The sequence below is a fragment of the Montipora capricornis genome, chromosome 4, assembly GCF_036669925.1.
Source record: "Montipora capricornis isolate CH-2021 chromosome 4, ASM3666992v2, whole genome shotgun sequence".
NCBI lineage: Eukaryota > Metazoa > Cnidaria > Anthozoa > Scleractinia > Acroporidae > Montipora > Montipora capricornis.
Window position 1 is genome coordinate 37336551 of NC_090886.1, and position 20000 is coordinate 37356550.

General features: G+C 40.9%; 4 protein-coding genes across 6 annotated transcripts in view; 2 read left to right on the forward strand and 2 right to left on the reverse strand.

Annotated features, from left to right (window-relative positions):
* LOC138046895 (histamine H2 receptor-like) overlaps nucleotides 1-20000 on the reverse strand; it is a 90413-nt gene that overhangs the window by 60365 nt on the left and 10048 nt on the right. The gene's annotated exons all lie outside the window — the stretch shown is intronic.
* LOC138046899 (lysophosphatidic acid receptor 1-A-like) overlaps nucleotides 1-20000 on the reverse strand; it is a 390671-nt gene that overhangs the window by 26918 nt on the left and 343753 nt on the right. The gene's annotated exons all lie outside the window — the stretch shown is intronic.
* The window catches only part of LOC138046896 (histamine H2 receptor-like), a 128520-nt gene that overhangs the window by 4994 nt on the left and 103526 nt on the right, over nucleotides 1-20000 (forward strand). The window lies entirely within an intron of this gene.
* Nucleotides 1272-4944, forward strand: LOC138044688 (histamine H2 receptor-like). Its single transcript, XM_068891139.1, has 2 exons — nucleotides 1272-1335; nucleotides 2684-4944. Exon 2 carries the CDS (start codon nucleotides 2703-2705, stop codon nucleotides 3663-3665), a length of 963 nt encoding a protein of 320 aa, XP_068747240.1. The 5' UTR covers nucleotides 1272-1335; nucleotides 2684-2702; the 3' UTR covers nucleotides 3666-4944.

Genomic DNA, 20000 nt, shown 5'->3' on the forward strand with positions numbered 1-20000 from the left:
GTTGTCATGTCAAGTATACTTTTGATAACGCCCCAAAGATCAAAAGCTTGAAAACGTAAATGAAAACACAGTTTTTTCTAAATGTTTTTGCAATTATATTGTTCGAAAAGAGGACAGCCGACGAATGAATCGAGCGAGATCCTTCAAAGTAGCATCTAATGCTTCGTTTAGCCGACTGAAATTAGTTGTCCCGAATAATAGAAAAAGTCTTTCTGTGTGGTCTACGTGGAGAACATGGCAGAAACCGGTCCAGCCCAATACGAATGGCTTTCATGGTAATGCGGCTGTATCGCTTTTCTTCAACTGTTCTTGCTTCCACGAAAAGTCGCCTCAACGCACTGGACATGTACAGTTCCGTGGACTCCATGTTTTCAAGAGTGTTTTGGAATCTCTTTTCTTTTCTCCACGATAAAAATTGGATGAAAATTATATACCGTAGTAGCTTGGTAAATAGACTTTGTCGCAAAAAATGTAATTAACCTTTACCGTCACTTGCAACTACCTGTCCACACGCGTGACAAAAACATGTTCTGCCGGCCAATCAAAATTCAACGTTTTGACACTCAAACTTCAAAGTTTACCCGCCCACTTGGGAACGTTTTGGCGCCAGTTACGCAAATGATCGTAGCTGCATGATTTATTTGCCGTTTGGCAAGACATGGCGTTTACAATAAATAAACTAGGTAGGAATTTCAAACAAGGTGTTCAAAACTGCAAATGCCCGTACGTGTTGCTGACTTTGCTTCCGGTGAAGTGTTTGCGGAGTGGCATCAAAACGTTCCAAAGTGGGCGGGTAACCTTTGAAGTTTGCTTGTCAAAACTTTGAATTTTGACCGTCCGGCAGAACATGTTTTTGTAAAGTGTGTAAACAGGTAGTTGCAAGCGACGGTAGTTTGTTTATACAAAAAAGAAAACTTGAGAGTATATTTTGTGGACGTTTTCTTGTTGGCTGCATTGTCAACCACCTTTGTAATTTCTCCATTACTGGCTTCTACAAAAATAATTTTTGTGTCTTTCATGACCAATCAAAAGTTTAACTAAAACGTTTGCTCGTTTCCTGGTTTTCTTTCGTAGAAATAAAATAAGAGGACGGATATCAAATCGGGCGACATTGTCCGATTTGTGTTACGTGATCTGTTTTATCCAATGAGAGCCCGCAAAAGTTAATCGGTGGGGTAATCCCGTGAGGGAGTATAATAATAATAATAATAATAATAATAATAATAATAATAATAAGGGAATCTTTGCTGACATCACACTGTTTACATTTTGTTTCGTTAACATACGGGTTTGCTCACAGAAGGCGTCATACTATTTACAAATTGTCTTCAAAAGGTAAAAATCTTCAATTGTCAGCCTTTCAGCTTTGATAACGAGTCAGTGTTCCTAGACATCCTTTAATAATATTATGTATCAACTGAAATTTCCTCTTTGTCTTCCTCGCATTATTCAAAAATTTAAAACTGTCTTTTTACCGTCGAACATGGGTGAATATGAGTCTGTTGCTGTATTTTGTTACTGTTGTTGTTGTTGTTGTTTGAGACTTTGACCATAATGCATAAATTTAAAACTGTCTTTTTACTCTCGAATACGGATGAATATGAGGTGAGAGTGTTGGTGTACGTTGTTACTGTTGTTGTTGTTGTTGTTGTTGTTGTTGTTTGAGAGTATAACAATGTAAAAATTTAGAGACACACCAGAAATGCAATAGATCTAGAATTTTTTAAAAGTATAATAAGATTGCAATAAATTGTTTTTTTTGTCAAATTCATTGTTCAAGACGTGAAAGAGACAATATTCCCTGCTTGTAGCAGAGGTCATTCTTTTTTCCGTTGTAGTGTACGGGAAAAGAGACCTCTGCCATGGGTCGAAACTTACTGTGTTGGGCATGCGCGGCGGTAACTTCACGACCGAATCCTCACGCGTGGTACTTCATTTTGTGTCGGCTCGATAAACAACAGGGGAATTACTGTAAATGCGTACGCGGGACACGGTGGGCTCAAGAAACAGACTGCAAATACATTTTGGAGCATGCGTTTTGAAGAGTGCCGTCCAAGGTTGTGGACGACGGTTGGATCACAGTGATTTTCAACCCATGGCAGAAGGTTCTTTTCCCGAAGTTGTCAGCCCAGTGGACGCAAAAGAAAAGATAGCTCTTCTAGCAGAGAGGAGACGATATACTTATTGCTTGTTAAATTACAAAGCTTTGGGAATTAGAGATTTTAGGAGCTTAAAAAAAAAAATGAAAACTCTCTTATATTAGTATATAAAATAAATGAAAGAGTCCCGAACATCTCATTACGTTACTCATAGTTGATTATTCCACTCATGTAAAAAAATGAGCTGGTTAAAATAAGGCAATCCAGGATTCACTGACCTCGTTTGCTTCCTCCACAAATAAATCACATATCCCCATGTTGCGTGTAAATAACTCTAAACTTACACAGGTATAAAAACAATATTGACCTTACATCTTAAGACCTTTTTCTTTTTAAACAAAGATCTCGGGGCGCTTCACATCAATCGATATTTATAGGAATGAGATTTTTACCTAAATATAAAAGTGCCACTTGACAGCAATGCACTAGGCGAGATCTGTACTCAACTAGCTTTGTTGAAAATACTTTTGCATTTGGGACAGAGGTTTCCTGTCTGACAAATATAACTTTGGTTTTTATTTCAGGTGGTTTCAGTAAAGAACTATGTCTGGCAGTAACAGAAATTCGACCAACAAATCCGAAGTGTCTTCAGTCGTCGCCTCATCAGAATGCACTCCGTGGATCGTTACGCTAATATCTGAATGTGTAGCCATAGTGGTTCTCAATCTTATCACCATGGCTGTATTCATGACACAGCGCCAGATGCAGCGCCGAGGCGCTTACACTTTTATCCGAAATCTTACGATGACTGATCTCTTGGCGGGGGTTATTTCAGGTCCCCTTCAGATTGAACGAATCGGTCAACATTGTGATGCCTGGGAGTACACCTATGATGACAGTTCTTGGGCTGATCTGATCAAATTTGCATTTCTCCATATCTTCTCCTTTGCTTCGCTTGCAAATCTTGCTGTCATCTCGTTGGAGCGCGTGCATGCCACATACCGTCCTTCCAGGCATCTATTCATGAGCAGACGAGTCTACTACGTCACTATAGCTATCATTTGGCTGATAGCTATTATCAGAGAAGCTCTTCAAATCACGTTAGGAAAAATGCCATTTCAAGATCGCGGGAACATCCCTTTAGTAATAAATTCCGCTCTGTATATTGCATACTACTTACTAGTTCTCCTTGTTGTATGCATTTGCTACACTTCAATTTTTATCAAGGTTCGTTTTGGCCCGCGAATGAACCGCCTCGACAACGGAGTTATCATGAGAGAGCGCCAGCTATCCGCCATTTTGTTTGCTGTTACAGTTGCTTCCCTGATCACTCTCTTGCCTGTTATAACATATATATGTCTGGGTTTGTTCCATCCTGATTTCACTTCGCCGAAAAGTCCTGTAAATTTTCACCTGCGAATGTTCGCGCTAACATGTTTCATATCAAACTCGTTGGTAAATCCCATCATCTACGCCATGCGCATGCAAGGCTTCCGCACCGGCGTGAGAAATTTACTTTGCGGTGGCGCTCCTGCTGATGCAAACATGGCCGCTATTCCACTTTAAGAAAACCTGTAGCTTGCTCTTGATAGTGAACTGGAGCAGTTTCAAGTTGAGCGTTTTGAAATTCAAACTGACCAATCGGCAATCGTAAGAGGCGCGCACAATGTAGTGAGCCAATCCGAAGTCGATGTAGATTCCAGTGGCACGAAAACGCACGAGAGCGGGTTTTTTGGATCTTTATCTTGCCTCTGATTGGTTGGTGAAGAAAGTAAGGTACTCCATAGTTCAATCATAAGGCATAGCGAAGAAGCACTTTTAAGGATTCAACAAACTCTGTCTAGGTGCCATTGTAAAGCAGTTAGGAGAGTTATAACGATCGAGGACTTGAGCCAACAGTTTCAGAAAATTTTAAGATCGTTGTTCTTAAAATCATACGTAAAACCGAATTCGACAGAAATGTTATTGCTCATTCAAAACTCTCTCAGATCTCTTTAAAAGGCTAAGGAGAAGTATTTATCGCATCATTGATTTCTTTCTCACATTACGAAGCAAGTTTTTAATTTTCAGGGGAAAAGGAACGATACCATTTACGCCTAAAAGAATATAAACCAATCAAACGCGGGGAAATATCGTTCAAAATTAATAAATAGTAATGCTTGTCATTCGGTTTATCCCATGCTCGGCCTATGCATGACTGATAAACGAACATGTTCTTGTCCACTGCAGGGATAATGTTTGGAAGAGTATGATGAACTGTTTTTGGTATTCCCAACAAGATTCGAAAGACCGGATAATCATCATACTTGACCGATCATTTAACTTAGTAATGTAGGACATACATTTACAATGTGTATGAAATAGTTCTACTCTGCCGGAAATACGAGGTAAAATAATTAAAAGTTTGTATGTCTGTATGTACACCATGTTCAAGGCAATCTTCGGGAAACTTGGGCATAGAGCTATGACCATGAAGTCATCCTCCTTCTGGCATGGATCAGAAAATTTCGGAATTTAATTCTGGAAGTTTGATTTACCTCGTGATTTTGACCTGGGCCCGGTTGTTCAAAATCCTATTAACGCTAATCCCAGATTAAAAATTAACCAAGGAGTTTATTTCTCTACTCCCAAATGCTGTTTAACGCTGATTTTCGGCAAAACTTTATTTTAGAAGAAGTTAATCTTGAAAAAAAAAATGAACAAAAGAAACTTTTACCAAAAAGTTAAAAAAAATGAAACAAAAGTTTAGTGACTATCTCTAAATTAACTAATCGTACTTAGATTTTCTTTATGCTTTATATATATTTAAATGACAACACTAATTAAAATAAACTAAATACTTTACTTTGAATATTTACAATATTAAACAGTTCAGTTCAGTTCTTCGCTTTCACTCCAAAACGCTACTAACCAACAAACCAACAAACCGACTAACCCACAAACCAACAAACCTCAGCCAGCAATGCAGCTTTAAACCAATTGCTTCTCGGTCCACTTCTGCTTCTGCTGTCTGGCGCCTTCTATCTTTCTCGGACTTTATTTTTCCTGTTCCTCTTTTGTCAACTCCGGCGCTCAGCCTTTCCGTTTTTCCTTTTCACTAAAGAGCGGTACAGTAATATTCTCCCCGCTCGTTCCTCCACCGTAGACAAAGGGGTTTTGTCTTGATGTACGGTTGGGGTCTGCTGAAGACTTTCAGCATTGACTGATTGAGCGTTTCTGCCCTCCACTTTCTTCTAAAATTGGCCTTCCCTCTTGTCAACAAACCTTGCACCACTTCAACAACCAACCCACGCCCACGACTTTTTACATCCATATATAGTTAATCTAATTTATTCAAATTACGACAAAACATGGTTTTTTTAGATGACTACATAGACCCTTTGCTTATATGGCGCCTAAATTTGAATAACAATACTTTGTACATCCTTAGCGTCGTACTTATGTTTCTAGACAAAGGATTTTTCACATGAATGTAAGGCTTAGGATGTACATTGCCATTTATGCAAAGGGTCTATTACAACACTTAAAAGAAGTTCTATAACACTAAATCAGATAATACATAATACACTAGGGAATCGTACAATAGATAGTTAACACTCACACTAACGAACCAGACGAGTGGCTAAAACTATCTACAAACTGGTGACAAAAAAATAATAATAATAATTAGGTGACAGGTCCTGACTGGGGAAATTGTGTTGTGTTCTTGGGCAAGACACTTTACTCTCACGGTGCTCTCTCCACCCAGGTGTTTAAATGGGTACCGGCGAAATGCTGGGGGTAACCCTACGATGGACTAGCATCCCATCCAGGGGGGGGGGGGGGGAATAAATACTCCTAGTCGCTTCATGCTACGGAAACCGGAGATAAGCACCGCCCTAATGAGCGTAGTGGTGACTTTACTGACTTTATTAGGGGTCATTGTTCCATTCTCATTCGGGTTCGGGGACCCGTATCTCGAAAGTCTCGAGACTTTTTTGGTATCACCATTCCCTTTGAACCTTAAGAAGGTCAATTATTTGGATTTTAGCTATCTTAAAAACATACTAAAAGACGAACTCTTTAAAACAGGCGGATGGCAGTTTCACAAATGGCTTTTTGAGCTCAAAAGTGTGTGGAAGAGCTTGCTTGACCTTTATATTTTAGTTCTTTATTCACGCAGTACTGCATGTCGGTCTCCTTCGGCAATGAACATTTTGCTCGCTAAACAGAGTTGCCACCACCTCTCCACTGATATGCATCTTTCATTTAATGAAATTTGGGCAGTAAAAAATACACTCATTATCTGGAACTCCTAGCTGCAAGGGAAGAGATTAAAAAATCCCAGAGAAACCCCATTATGGTGGAATGGATAAGTGAATAAGACATCAAGGGACTGACAAATAAAAATTGTTTCAAGAGTAAGTAACTTCGACTGTTTTTTTTTTATATAACCCCGCCAAAGCGGAATGCATTATGGGAAGGTGCAAGTGAATTCTGGACATGAGATAAGGGAACCATTTCTCATAAGATGACAAAAGGGCTCAAAGAGAAATTGGCCAACATAAGGTTCGATTTAGCAATTCTGAAAATCGACTGGATTTGTCTTTCATTAGCGGCCTCGTCAATTTAAAGGCAAAATAGAAACACAAAATCATGGCATTCCTAATACCCACAAATCAAAAGTACTTTAACTCAGCAGGAAAAAGAGAATTGTCATGATCCACACCATAAATGATTCGTCAGTGACAATGAACTAAAAAAGTTCAATTGTGAGGAAACGTTAGCTAGTCCCATAGCAGCGAAAGCAAAAAAAGATGTTAAAAAACAACCCGTTCGCAGAAGAGGTTTTTATTTCTTTGGCAATCAGTTACAAGTGTTGTTGCATAACACCATTGATTAGCTGCTAGTTAGGTAGACGTGGTTTGCCCATCGTTCGCCTTCACCGTCAAACCCACAGGCTGCAGATCTGCTGTACTTGTCAAAGGTCTGATACACTGTGCACCATCGTCCATCCTGAACTGCAAACATCTTGTATACTTTTCGCATTGCAGCCACGGCCCACTTTGCAATGGGGTTCTTTCGAGTACCATAACGATCCATCGAGAATAGAATCTCTTCCTTCCACTGTTTGAATGGCTCGATTGGAGGTGTCTTTGAAGCAGCCGATAGTTTCAAAATCTGCAGTGATGGAAAGTCACTCAAAAGATTAATTATATTCCTCTACGATTTTAGGAGACTATGGCACAAGATCTACGACGGCAATATCAGCGAAAAAAGCCAAACAAATTTGTCTGTTCATGAAATATATTCAAGTTTTGTCATTGTTATTCAACATAAAACCACTTATGCATAGTAACCGCTATAACTACCCAAGGTAAACGTTTTCAAAATAGGAAGCGTAACTATTAATTAGGAATTGAGAGAGAAGATAAAGTGATTTTTTACTCGTGGATATATCCACGAGTTTTGGTGATTCTTTATGCAAATGTTCACTTCTGCGTAACCGGAAGTTCGATCTAATAAGCCAATCAGGATGGATAATCACAACACAGCTTAGAAAGCTGTGACTTCCTGTTCGCGAGGTTGTGCGCCGCCATTGCTGTATGTCGCTGGTTTGTGCACCTTCCGCTGTATTTAGAAGCAAGAAACGGAAGAATTAAAGAAATGGCTTTCTTCGAAGGTGAAGCAAAATATTCTGAACAAGTACAGATTGGTGCAATTAATAGTGCACCGCGTTTCACTGACCAACGCGAAATACGTGTAGAAATGGAATCGACAGACACATGGTGAGAAGACAGTGCCTGTTCATCCCCTAAGCTCACGGGGGATAAATAAATTCCATTTGGAAGGTGACTGCCATTTGGAGGGTAACATCGAAGCTATCAAATTATACCAATGTTTATCAAAGCTATCACGAAGTTTTGCAAGCTATGAGTCATCAAAGCCACATGAATACAACTTGAACAACATCCGTGACATAAAAAACAGTACTTGTGTGGTGGACCATAATGAAGAACCGTCGAAAGACTCGATCACTGATTATGTAACGAAAACTGATGAGAAATCCGTACCAATCTCCTGCGATAGAGCAAGGGCTGAGGCAGTACATGCTTCTCGGGACAGAGAACCTTCCAGGATTAATTCCTTGCAAGAAAATGTCGAGCTTGTTTAAAAAAGACAAGGTAATTAGAGAGTGTATGGTGCATTACTTAAATAAGGACATACCGAGCTCGCCTGAGTTGTGAGAGTGTTTATCTCTTGCTCTGGAAAATATTATATCTCTATAGCTAGACCGCAACTCAGACGTAACAATCTTCGAGAGTAGGAGATTCTAATCGTCATTTTTATCTATTATCCGCAGGACTGCTAAACACAAAGAAGACTTGGCAGTTCTATTGTGTATTCAAGATCAATCTGCTACCACGCATTTGACAAAATTGAACCAACAAAATGAAAATTATTGTCTATCAAGTGAAAAGCTATTGATATCAGGAGACATTGAATCGAACCCAGGCCCTGTTGCTCATGGACCGAGTACACATACAGCTATTAGCTCAAAAAGGATTGATGGCAGTAGAATGTACCTCAGATGGTTCATGCTTCTTTTCTTCTGTTGCCCACCAGTTGTACAATGATCCTTCCTATCACATAAATGTGCATGCTGCTGGAGTTGAATCCATCAGAAACAACCGTCAAAAATTTATTGGACCCATTACAGAGCAATTGTGCGTTTGTTGTCACAGCAACATACATGGTGTGATGCACTTTATGTGCAAGCAGTTTGCAATGTATTAAATGTTATTATTATACATCTGACTCACTATGATATCATGCTCAACCTCATCCAATAATTGTTTGCTATACATATAAATGAATCCATTGAGGGGTGGGCACCAGTAACTGTTATCAGTCCTATAAGCGGACAACAGGGAACTACTGTGAACACTGGACATCTAGATGGAAGACACTATGTTTCAGCACTTCAGTTACATTATTATTATGACAGTATTTCAGGTTATGAAATCAGCGGTGTTACCAATGTCAGCAATTATTCAGAGCCTGGTAATCATCGATTAATTAACGATGGCCAAAAATGATGTGAGTGTCAGTAATAATTTCTACAAAGCAGTGGCAAAAAAGAGCTGACATGAGAGAATCTATCAAGCGGAAGAGACAAAATCACTTCAAGAGTTCACGGAAAAGAAAAACAATGCAAAACTCCAAAAACAGGTCTGAAAATATTGAAGCAGCAAGGGAATAGGAAAAGAAAAGCAATCCAGAACATATCAGAGACCTAAACAGAAAAGCATAAAACCATTTAAGGAAAGCTATGCAGAGCTCAAGGCTAAATCAAACTGAATTTTGTCAAGGTCAAGACTCTATTAGACATTCCATATCAAAAGTGATTTAGTCTTTTTCGTGATAAGATAACACATGGCCCTGAATACGTATGCACTTGCTGTGATCAGTTATGGTTCAGATCATCTGTTTCTAAGTGTAACAGTATCAAGTATAGTGATAAATATTTGCAAGGTTTATTGAAGAAATGTATAACTGGCACAAAAAGTGTTAATATTACTGAATGGATCTGCTCTACTTGCTAAACCTGATGAAATTAACAATATGACCTGGCAACAAAAATCAGACCTTATTCAAAATTAAGGAAAGGTTACGTTTATACAAACGTTGGCCGTGTAGCACTTTATATTTTAAACAGAGTTAACTGAATCGAGTGTAATGTGAAGTGCAAGATTACGCTCACATGGTTCATATGAAATCTATCACTTCACATTACACTATATTCAGTTAACTCTTATTCAAAATTACCCTGTCATTTGTGCAACGAACTTTGAACACATGGTACAGCTCTTTATAGAGGATGTGTTAAGGAGTAATCTTATGCCTATTGGAGAAATGGTATACTTATTTCACAGGGTTGAATTACGGCAAAGGGGATTACCTCATATATATGCATTATTTTGGGTATCTAGATATATGCATTATTTTGGGTATCTAGTCGCATATGAGAGCCCACCATGCTGTTACACAATTATCCAACTATCAATGCTAATGCATAAAGAAAACTTTAGCCTGCCAATTTTAAACAATCGCGGTAACTTTCATATCCACGAGTAACGACAATGGCACTTTGATTATTATAAATTCAACAGAAATTGCTAGATCGAAATTGCTCTCGGTCACTTATATGTTGTTTTCGTCCCGTCTTTGTCGCGTGCCCTTATTTACTATAGTAACTTTGTTGAGACAGCACATAATACAACTTGGAAATTATAATTTTACTGCTCTTGTCGAATTAGAACAGAATGATCTTCACGAGTGTATTCTTAACCTTTTCAGCCCCGAGGGATCCGTAAAGGGATACCTTTTTCACGCTTCAGGTAGCTTGCGTAGCGAGCGTTCCTGTTGGACAGAAGAGTTTCGAAACGATTTTCCGGAAACTGGCCGCGCGAAAGTTGGGGCAAGAGACTGAGGGAACGCTTGCAAGAAGACCCCCTTTTTTGAAAAACGCCCACCTTTTAATTGTTGACTTGACACACGCTGATTGACGTCTTATTAACAAATTAGCCAATAACAGATGTTAGTGACATTTCGAGTTGCGTTATGTTATGTAGGCCCTGACAATTATCACGTGTTTAGGTCATGTGACGTTGTTGAACTCGGACAGTTATGGAACTTGGCTCGAGACTTGTCGAAATTTGTCGAAATAGTTTTGTTTCGTTAAAAGCTTACAGTCTAGAAATAGAAACTACATTTTGGTCCTTCGGGAGCCGGATCTTTGCATCAGTGTAACGATTGGACTGTAATCGGAACCAGTATTGTGGAACTTTTAAGGGACTCGTTAGAACGTGGGAACATTTGGCAGGAATTATATCGAGAACTAAACTGGAGGAATTATGGATGGAAAAATAGAAGAGTTAAAGAAGGCAAAAAGAACCCTCAAGACAAGTATTACGAAGCTTCGACGAAAACGCCAAACAAGGAAAATGTCACTGAAAAGCCATAGGACATCGACAAGCGACGGGATGAATTGTTGGAGCTGTTGGACTCGCTTCAAACCTTGTACGGAGAAAATAAGCATGCATCGCTGGCAGCTTCAACAGGTGATGAAGCGGATAAAATGATAGATCGTGTGGACAACGAGACAAAGGAAGCTCGACTTTTCTTATCGCAAAGTAACAGCAAGGAAAACAAACTCAAGGAAATAACACATTACTCGATCGGCACATTTGAGGGCGCACATGGCAAAGATGGTCACGTGGTCGATGCAAACAAACAGCACATCCCAAAGTTTTCGGGCGACAAGAAAGAATATCAGTCGGCAGCTTTTTCCAGTTGTGTGGATGAAACAAATTTGTCATCTCAGTTTAAAATGTTGCGGCTCGAAAGTTGTTTAGAAGGAGAGGCGGCCGAAACGGTGAAAGGGCTTGGTTATTCGGATCATGCGTACGAAGCGGCTAAGGCAAGGTTGAATCGAAAGTATGGGGGAAACAGGAGACAGGTTCAAGCCCATATCGATGAGCTACGTAAGATGAGGCCAGTAAACGCTGATAATCCAAGCGAGCTAGAAAGATTTGCCGACATAGTGGAGAGGACTGTGGTTTCTTTAAAGGAAAATAAGAAGTATATTCTGACCTGGAAGGAGAAACACTGTATGCAATTGTGCTGGAAAAGCTTCCTCACGCTCTACTTAGCCAGTACTACCGATGGGTTAAAGAAAAGGGAAGCGTGGAGTCTCTTGAAAAGCTGCGTGGCTGGGTTGCTGAGGAAGCAGAGTACCAGGTACAAGCATTAGAAAATAAGCATGGTTTGTCCAATGTTGGAAGTGTACGAGGAAAGAGCTCAACTAAGTCTTACTTCGGGACCACAGAAGAGAAAAGTGATCGTCCCTGTAAAGTGTGCAACCAAAAACACTCAATTTGGAAATGTGATATGTTCAAGGGAAGGAATATAGAAAGAAGTGGGAGACGGCGAAGAAATTTGGACTGTGTTACCGTTGCTTGGGGAAAGGGCGACTTGGTGACTCATGTACTTGGAACAGACTGTGTGGAATTGAGGGATGCAAGGACAGACACCATCGGTTACTTCCTGAGGAGAAAGTAGCTTCTGGGTCCATGGAGGGGAAGGCTGACACACCCATGGCAGTGGAAAACAAGTCCAGTACGTAGGAAACAGTGCAAGAACATGCAAAGAGGAGTATTGCCTTGCGTACTGTTCCTGTCATTCTGAAACATGGGGAGAGACGCTTGCAAGTTAATTTCTCCTCTCCCCCTCCCCCCTCTTTCTTTTTTGCCCTTGCCCCAATTTTCGCGAGCCAAAACATCGAAATTTACGCGGAAACCCCACGGAAACGCTTGCTACGCAGGCTAAGGGTGTTACTGCCCAATTTGCGTGCAGTTCGCTTGGGAACATCATGCCAGACCGTCACAAAGAGACTTACCCACTGGGAGCTAATGCAGTTTTGGAACACTGTTACATGGATGATCTGATACCATCCGCACCTACAGTGGAATGCGAAGGAAACAAGAAAGCAGCTTAGCGAGCTAGCGGACTTGGCTGGGTTTCATGTCCGTAAATGGATCTCGAATGAACCGGAGGTAATTGCTGACGTTGCGGAAGAAGACAGGACTTCCGCGAAAGACCTGGAGAAGAGAGAATTGCCAATAACCAAGACTCTGGATGTTCTGTGGGCCGCCACAGCTGCCGAATTTTTCTTTAGACACTAGTTACAGTTAGATGGAGTTAAATTCACCAAGAGGAATGTTTGACGACCCATTAGGTTTATTATCAACGTATTTAATGAGGTCGAAGTTGTTGATACAATAGGCATGGCTGGAGGCACGAGATTGGGATGAACTGTTGCCGGCACCTCATCAGCGAGAATGGACAAAGTGGTTTCGAGAATTGGAGGATCTTGAACTTGTGAATATCCCAAGGTGTTTGAAAAACCCAAGTCCTGAGATGGAAGAACTGAGCATTCATACATTCGGTGACGCGTCAGAGAACGCATATACAGCTGTAGTTTACGCACGTCATGTGTATGAGGATGGCAATATCACTACTCGATTGATTATGTCGAAGTCAAGGCTTGCACCATTGAAAGCAGTGAGCATCCTCAGATTAGAACTCTTGGGTGCACTCATCGGATTACGATTAACAAGACAAGTTTGCTAAGATGAGTTTGCTCTGCACTTAAGATATCTACAAAAGGAGTGACCTATTCGGTGGACAGTATAAATGTGGGGTACTGAATCCAAGGTCAGAGTAGAGAGTATAAACCGTTCATAGCCCATCGTGTTGGAGACATTCATGACTTCTCCGCTCAGAATCAGTGGCGCTATGTTCCTACGGATGTAAACCCCGCCGACCTTGGAACAAGAGGCGTGACAGTAGAAGAGCACACGCTGACTTATGGTGGAATGGGTCCGAATTTTTCAAGAAGTCAAAACAAGACTGGCCAGAGTGCAAGTTTGACAAGCCAACGTCAACAGAGAACCTTGAACTTAAAGGAACAAAAGAAACAGGGACAAAGGATGCTATCAGTTACCAAATAATTGAAGAAGGTGAAGGAGCGGCTAGAGTCGAAGAGGTGTGGCAATTGGGCCCCTCAAGATTCTCGAAATGGTATCGAGTCAAAACAAAAGGAGAACTGGAAATTGGTTGGTCCGTGAGACCGCGTGGGTGCACCGCTTTACAGAGAATTGTAGAAAATCAGCTGAGCAAAGAGAGAGGGTGAAATGAAGCCATTGGAGATTCAAAACGCTGAGGAATTTATCATTCGGGAGGTTCAGTCTAAGGTGTATGCAGCAGAGATAGAGGCATTGAGAAGGAATAAGGAAATCCTAAGAGAAAGTACTTTGGCACTGTTTAATCCAGTATCAGTTAATGGCATTATGAGGTGCAACACCAGACTGCGACATCCGGACGATCTCTCATATGATGTAAAGTGTCCAATCATACTGCCTAAGAGGAGGAATCATGTTACAGGACTGATCGTTAAGTACTACCATGAATTAGAGGGTCATCAGATGGGGCTTACCTATAGGATTAATCATGCACGGGAAAAATACTTAGTAGTCCTTGTTCGTGAACAAGTGAAAAGAGTCATGAGAGAATGCTTTGAATGTGCAAGACGACTTCGATCAAAGCCAGCAAGGCAGCAAATCGCGCCGTTACAGAAGATTAGACCGCAGCAATCCTCCAGACCTTTCGAGATCTTTGCAGTAGACTTTGGATGACCTTTCTTAACCTAGCAAGGACGTGGGAGAGTGCGAGCTAAGCGCTATTTGTGTTTGTTTCTCCGTTTGAAGACCCATTGTTGCCACCTAGAGATGGCGTCGTCTTTAGACACTGATGCATTTCTTAACGCCTTTGTTAGAATGACTGCTCGGAGAGGATGGCTGCAGCAAATGTTAAGTGACAATGGAACGAACTTTGTAAGCGCATCGAGGGAACTGCGAGACCTAGTCTCTGCTATAGACCACGACATGATACAACGGATAACCTCCAATATAGGACTGAGTTGGAAATGGAACCCACCTGCAGCGCCACATTTTGGTGGAGTATTTGAATCTATGATCAAGTCAGCAAAACAAGCTACTTTTGCTGTACTCGGTGATGCACAAGTTAATGACGAGGAGTTGGAGACAATCTTCATTGGGGTAGAAAGTCTCTTTAACAGCTGTGAGTGATGACCCTAACGACGACCGTGTCTTGACTCCAAATCACTTTCTGATCGGGCAGACAGGTGGTGATTTTGTACCGGAGAGCGTTGACACCAAGCCATTTAATCCCAGAAAGCGCTGGAGAAGACTACAAGAGCTCATTCGGCATGTGTGGAACCGATGAATGAAAGAATACTTACCGCAGATTTGATCAAGACAGAAATGGTACTTCCGTAACCACAATTTGCAGGTTGGAGATGTTGTCATTGTTATTGATCCTGGAACTGTGAGGCGACTGTGGAATGTTGGGCGCATTGAGCAGACGTACCCTGGCCCTGACGGGCTTGTGCGAGTGGTGAACGTACGGGTTAATGGCAAGACCCTTAAGCCACCAATGAGCAGACTCTCTCCACTGGAGATTCGGGAGACCGAGGATTAATGTGTAATAAGAACACTTCAGAGAACTATGATCTAAAGTAACGTATTTCAGATCCCCTGTCATTCGGGAGGGGAAAAGATGTTAGTGACATTTCGAGTTGCGTTACATTATGTAGGTCCTGACACTTGTCACGTGTTTAGGTCATGTGACGTTGTTGAACAAGGACACGAACGCTGGGGTTGAGTGTAAGTTCGTTTCTCCAGTTGTACGCTGCTTAGCCGGGAGCTCTTTGATCCACAAACCATTGAGGCGTTCTTCAGTGTCACAATAAGCTTGATCGATTTGGGGAGTCTGCTTGCACAAAGTGGACGATTTAATCGGAGACGGCAACTTCACATTTTGCTGAGGTAAAGGGACATCTGCGTTTTCACGATTTTCTACATTTTCCGATATTTGGGGTTTAATGTCACGGTAAACAGTTTCCTCCTCGGCATCTTCAAAATCTCGCAAAGGACTCTCAATACCTTCTGGGTCCCCTTTACCTTCAGTACGGATGTCAAGCTGATCTTCTAATCGCAATTTTTCGGCTTCGTATTTCAGTTCTCTTATGCGTCGGAGTTCCTGCAATTGCCTTTCCTGTTCGAGATTTTCGGCTCGCTTGCGCTCCTCTTCCAGTCGGCGTTGAGCTTCTCTCCTTGCTTGTTCAACTTGTAGATCCATGACTGACACGTGCACGCCTCTCACTTTCACTGGCACGCGAGGGTGCATCATGACCGCTGGCTGACTCAAATCGGTGCGAGGGCGCATATTCACTACCAGCCTCTGAACTACCAACCTCTTTTTTATCGAAATTTCAATGATTTCGAGACACAAATTTGCCCTTTCGGCGGCATTTTCCGTTAGCGTGAGGTGCTCCTGCAATCCTTCAAGTTCCAAAAATGATTCGTATTCTTCGCTAGCCAGCTCGAGTTCTTCAATTTTCGCGGCTAGTTTCCTTTGGCTTTTTCACGACTTCAGAAGCCTTTTGGCGAAATAATTTGCTCTTAGCCTTTTCCTTTCGAAAATTGTCAGAACGGCTGGGCCCAACGAGGACACGCATTTCTTATTCGTACACATATTGCACGTGGTCGGGTTCATGATCAAGTTCATTCGACGACATTTCAACTCACAAACTCTTCATATCAAACCAAAATTCATCAAAGCAAACGTTCAGTGTTACGTACCATGAACCTCGCTCTTTTAAACGATGTTCTGGAAGTTTCCGGTAGTTTCAAGGCGACAAAAACAGTAAACTTTCGAAAGGATTTATTCTCAACAAACGACAACGACGTAATATAACACAAACTCAAAAACAGTACCAAGGTCAGTCCATCACGTGTAACGCAACGTGTCATGTGCCCGAGTTTTGGCGCGAATACCTGTTCTTCGTTTTTTTTTTTGAATTGAATTTCGTACATCATGACAAACATCTGAAAAATTAAGCTTTTTTCGAATTCTGTTGGCAAAACAGCCATTACATCTATAAAGTTAAAGATATGGCGCATTGACAGTTCTTGTTCCCTTTTTAATGTAAAACCGAGAACCGATTCGCTCAACTTCAACACACGATTCAAAACCTTCCACATCTTCCGCCATTGTCTCCGTCACGCTAGAACTAACAAGAAACATTTTGGTCGAAAATTTGTCACCTGTCAATCCATTACGACTGTGCCGCACCAATCAGAAGCCCCCGTTCGAGGGCGAACGGGTTTTTCAAAGAATAGGGGGTCTTCTTGCAAGCGTTCCCTCAGTCTCTTGTCCCAACTTTCGAGCGGCCAGTTTCCAGAAAATCGTTTCGGAGCTCTTCTGTCGAACAGGAACGCTTGTTACGCAGGCTACGTTTCAGGTCTATGAAAGGACAGGGATTTCACGAGTCGAAGGATATGAAATGGTAGGGAAATCTGTCATTTAGGTATTTAAAAGGGCCTTTCATTACTTTCCAATGGAAGGTATACGAAAGGGGTATCTTTTCTGGCAAAATGGTATATAAAAGGGTAAGGGGAGCGGAGGCTCCCCGTATTAAACCTTTTTAGTACTCCCCCTAGATGTTTTACAAAGATAAAGTACACGCTAGTCCTTCGCTCTAGTTCATTAGGCCTTTTAATTTGTTCACAATAAAACACTTCGTTTTTAATTTTTGCGCATTTCATAGACAGTTCATTGACATTTTACCTTTGATGACATAAACTTGATTGGCCAATGGTCACTAACAAAATCGAATTAAGTGAAGCTATGATCTTCGCAGTTATGAACGCAATTTAAGCAATTGCATAGAGAAGCCTGAAAAATTCAGGACTTCAACGGGGTTTGAACCCGTGACCCCACGATTCCGGTGCGACGCTCTAACCAACTGAGCTATAAAGCCACTGAAGTTGGGAGCTGGTCATATGTGAGTTCTAATGGTCCCGTGAGGAATGAATCAATGATGAAATGGTATATATGAAATGAATCATATATGAACTGCGGATATGAAATCAAGTGAAGCTATGATCTCCGCAGTTATGAACGCAATTTAAGCAATTGCATAGAGAAGCCTGAAAAATTCAGGACTTCAACGGGGTTTGAACCCGTGACCTCGCAAATCCGGTGCGACACTCTAACCAACTGAGCTATAAAGCCACTGAAGCTTGGAGCTGGTCATATGTGAGTACTAATGGTCCACCTTCGCCATTGGACCCACAGGCTGCAGATCTGCCGTACTTGTCAAATGTCTGGTCCGCTGTAGCACTGGATGCGCACCATCCTCCATTCTGAACTGCAAACATCTTGTGTCTTGCAGCCGACGGTTTCATAAACAAAAGAAAGAGACCCGTCCTAAAATTTTACATTGTCGTTATTTAAACTTTGTGTCCCTTTATTAACGCCCACTCACTATATCATGCGAACATTCAGAAATACATTGAAGAAACAATCGCGTGGACTAAGTCTAACCATTGGCATAGCAAAAACTTCCTTAGTTTTCGGATGTTCAGTTAGCGATAGCATATTGGTTGTATTATGTTCATCCGATAAAAAAAAGTACTATTTTGTCTCCTTATAACTTCGTAAAATAATTAATCTACTTAGTTAAGACTTACCACATCGAGCGCTGACTGGCAAAGCCACCAACATAACAAAACATCAAATGAGGAAAACTATTTCGTGGACGATGCATTTTTACATCGATAAAATGGAGTAAAATTTCATCATGGTCACCTTCTACTCACATTTTCTAATTAGGCCCTACTCAATATTAAATGGAGCTACGGTCATTTTAGAAGTCAAGACACATTGTCAGTTGATATTTTCAAAGTGGGAAGCTAAGAGAAAGAAACTTGGTTTTTGGACAAAAATCTGACTTCATAATGTCCCTTCAATACTCAATTTCATTGAGAAAGCCGTATTCCGAAAATAAGCCCTGGGGCTTATATTTTTCAAGAGTCTTTTTCGAGGGGCTTATATTCGGAGGGGCTTATCTACGGAGGGAAATCTGCGTATCCGAATCGATTTGGCTAGCCTTATAGTTGGAAGTAAATTTACCGTTTTTGCCTTGTTTTACTTTGTATTTGAGGGCAATTTTCCAAGTACAAACTCCCGGGGGGCTTATATTTGGAGGGCTTTTAGCGTTACCGCATTTGGGGGGTTTATATTTGGAGGGGCTTATACATGAAGGGGCTTATTTTCGGAATTTTACGGTATTTCTGGCTCTGCTTTCACAGTCTCAACTCTTTTTCTTTTAATTAGTTGTGAACAAACTCACTCTGTTACTACCTTCTCTAAGGAGATAAATTCAAAACCTTTGTAGACCGTAGGCCTCGTCCGACCACGGTGACCGTGATTATTCATAAAATTCAATGGTACCTTAAGGAAAGTGCACAGAATGCACAAAAAGAAGGAAACGTAGTTGCTGGTGTTGAGCCTGGACTACTCTGCCAATCAAATGTAATGTTTTAAAAAAAAACTGTTGTTGTATGTGACTTTTACAAAAGATTCAATGGCTGCAGCATCTCCAGGCTTTTTAAATCGTTGTAAAATTGATGGCAGTTTATTCATCAGTGGCGGTTATCTGCATGGTAGAGATTAAAGGAGAGAAACGTAATGAACTAAAATGAAAAACAACAAAATGACCTGACTAAAGCGAGCCAAGAAAGAAAGAAATCACACGTTCGTTTCAGATACGGGACTGGACAACCGAAGGCAAAATAGTAATGGAAACTGCACTGTAGCTTAGCTTGCTTCGAAACATTATGGACAACTGACTGCCCTTCGCGTACTTCTTAACTTGAACTGAACTGAAGCGAACTCCCGAAAAGATGACTACATGTATATCAAGTTTAAATATTCGACGTTGAACACGACTAAATCACAATAAACTATAATAGTAATTCCTTAAGAAAAAGTTAATAAAGTAATAATAATAATAACAATAACAATAACAATAATAATAATAATAATAATAATAAGAATAATGATAATAATAATAATGCTAATGAATTTGGTAATGGTAATGAATTTAGAAAGCGCATTCTCTATTTACATATTCAAATACGCTTTACAAGCAAGTGATGTATGGGTGAGATCGGACATCAGCATATACAGGCGCCGCTGGCAGCCGCTATCATTCCATTAGCGATCTCACCCAGCACATAAATGAATGAAATGAGGCCTGACCAAAACATCGGGAACTCCATGCCCTACTCTTTACGAACAGTGTGTGGGTTCTTCTACGTCCCCCTGGGTTGTCAACAGTAAAGGGTTTTGAGACGGGGCCTACGGTTTAGAGTCGTTATCCGAGAATACTTGAAAGTTTTACCATTTGCGGATGTTATTACAAAGGCG

Bases quoted from the DNA above. Each gene is read 5' to 3' on its own strand.
- LOC138044688 (XM_068891139.1), top strand. From the start codon at position 2,703: ATGTCTGGCAGTAACAGAAATTCGACCAACAAATCCGAAGTGTCTTCA.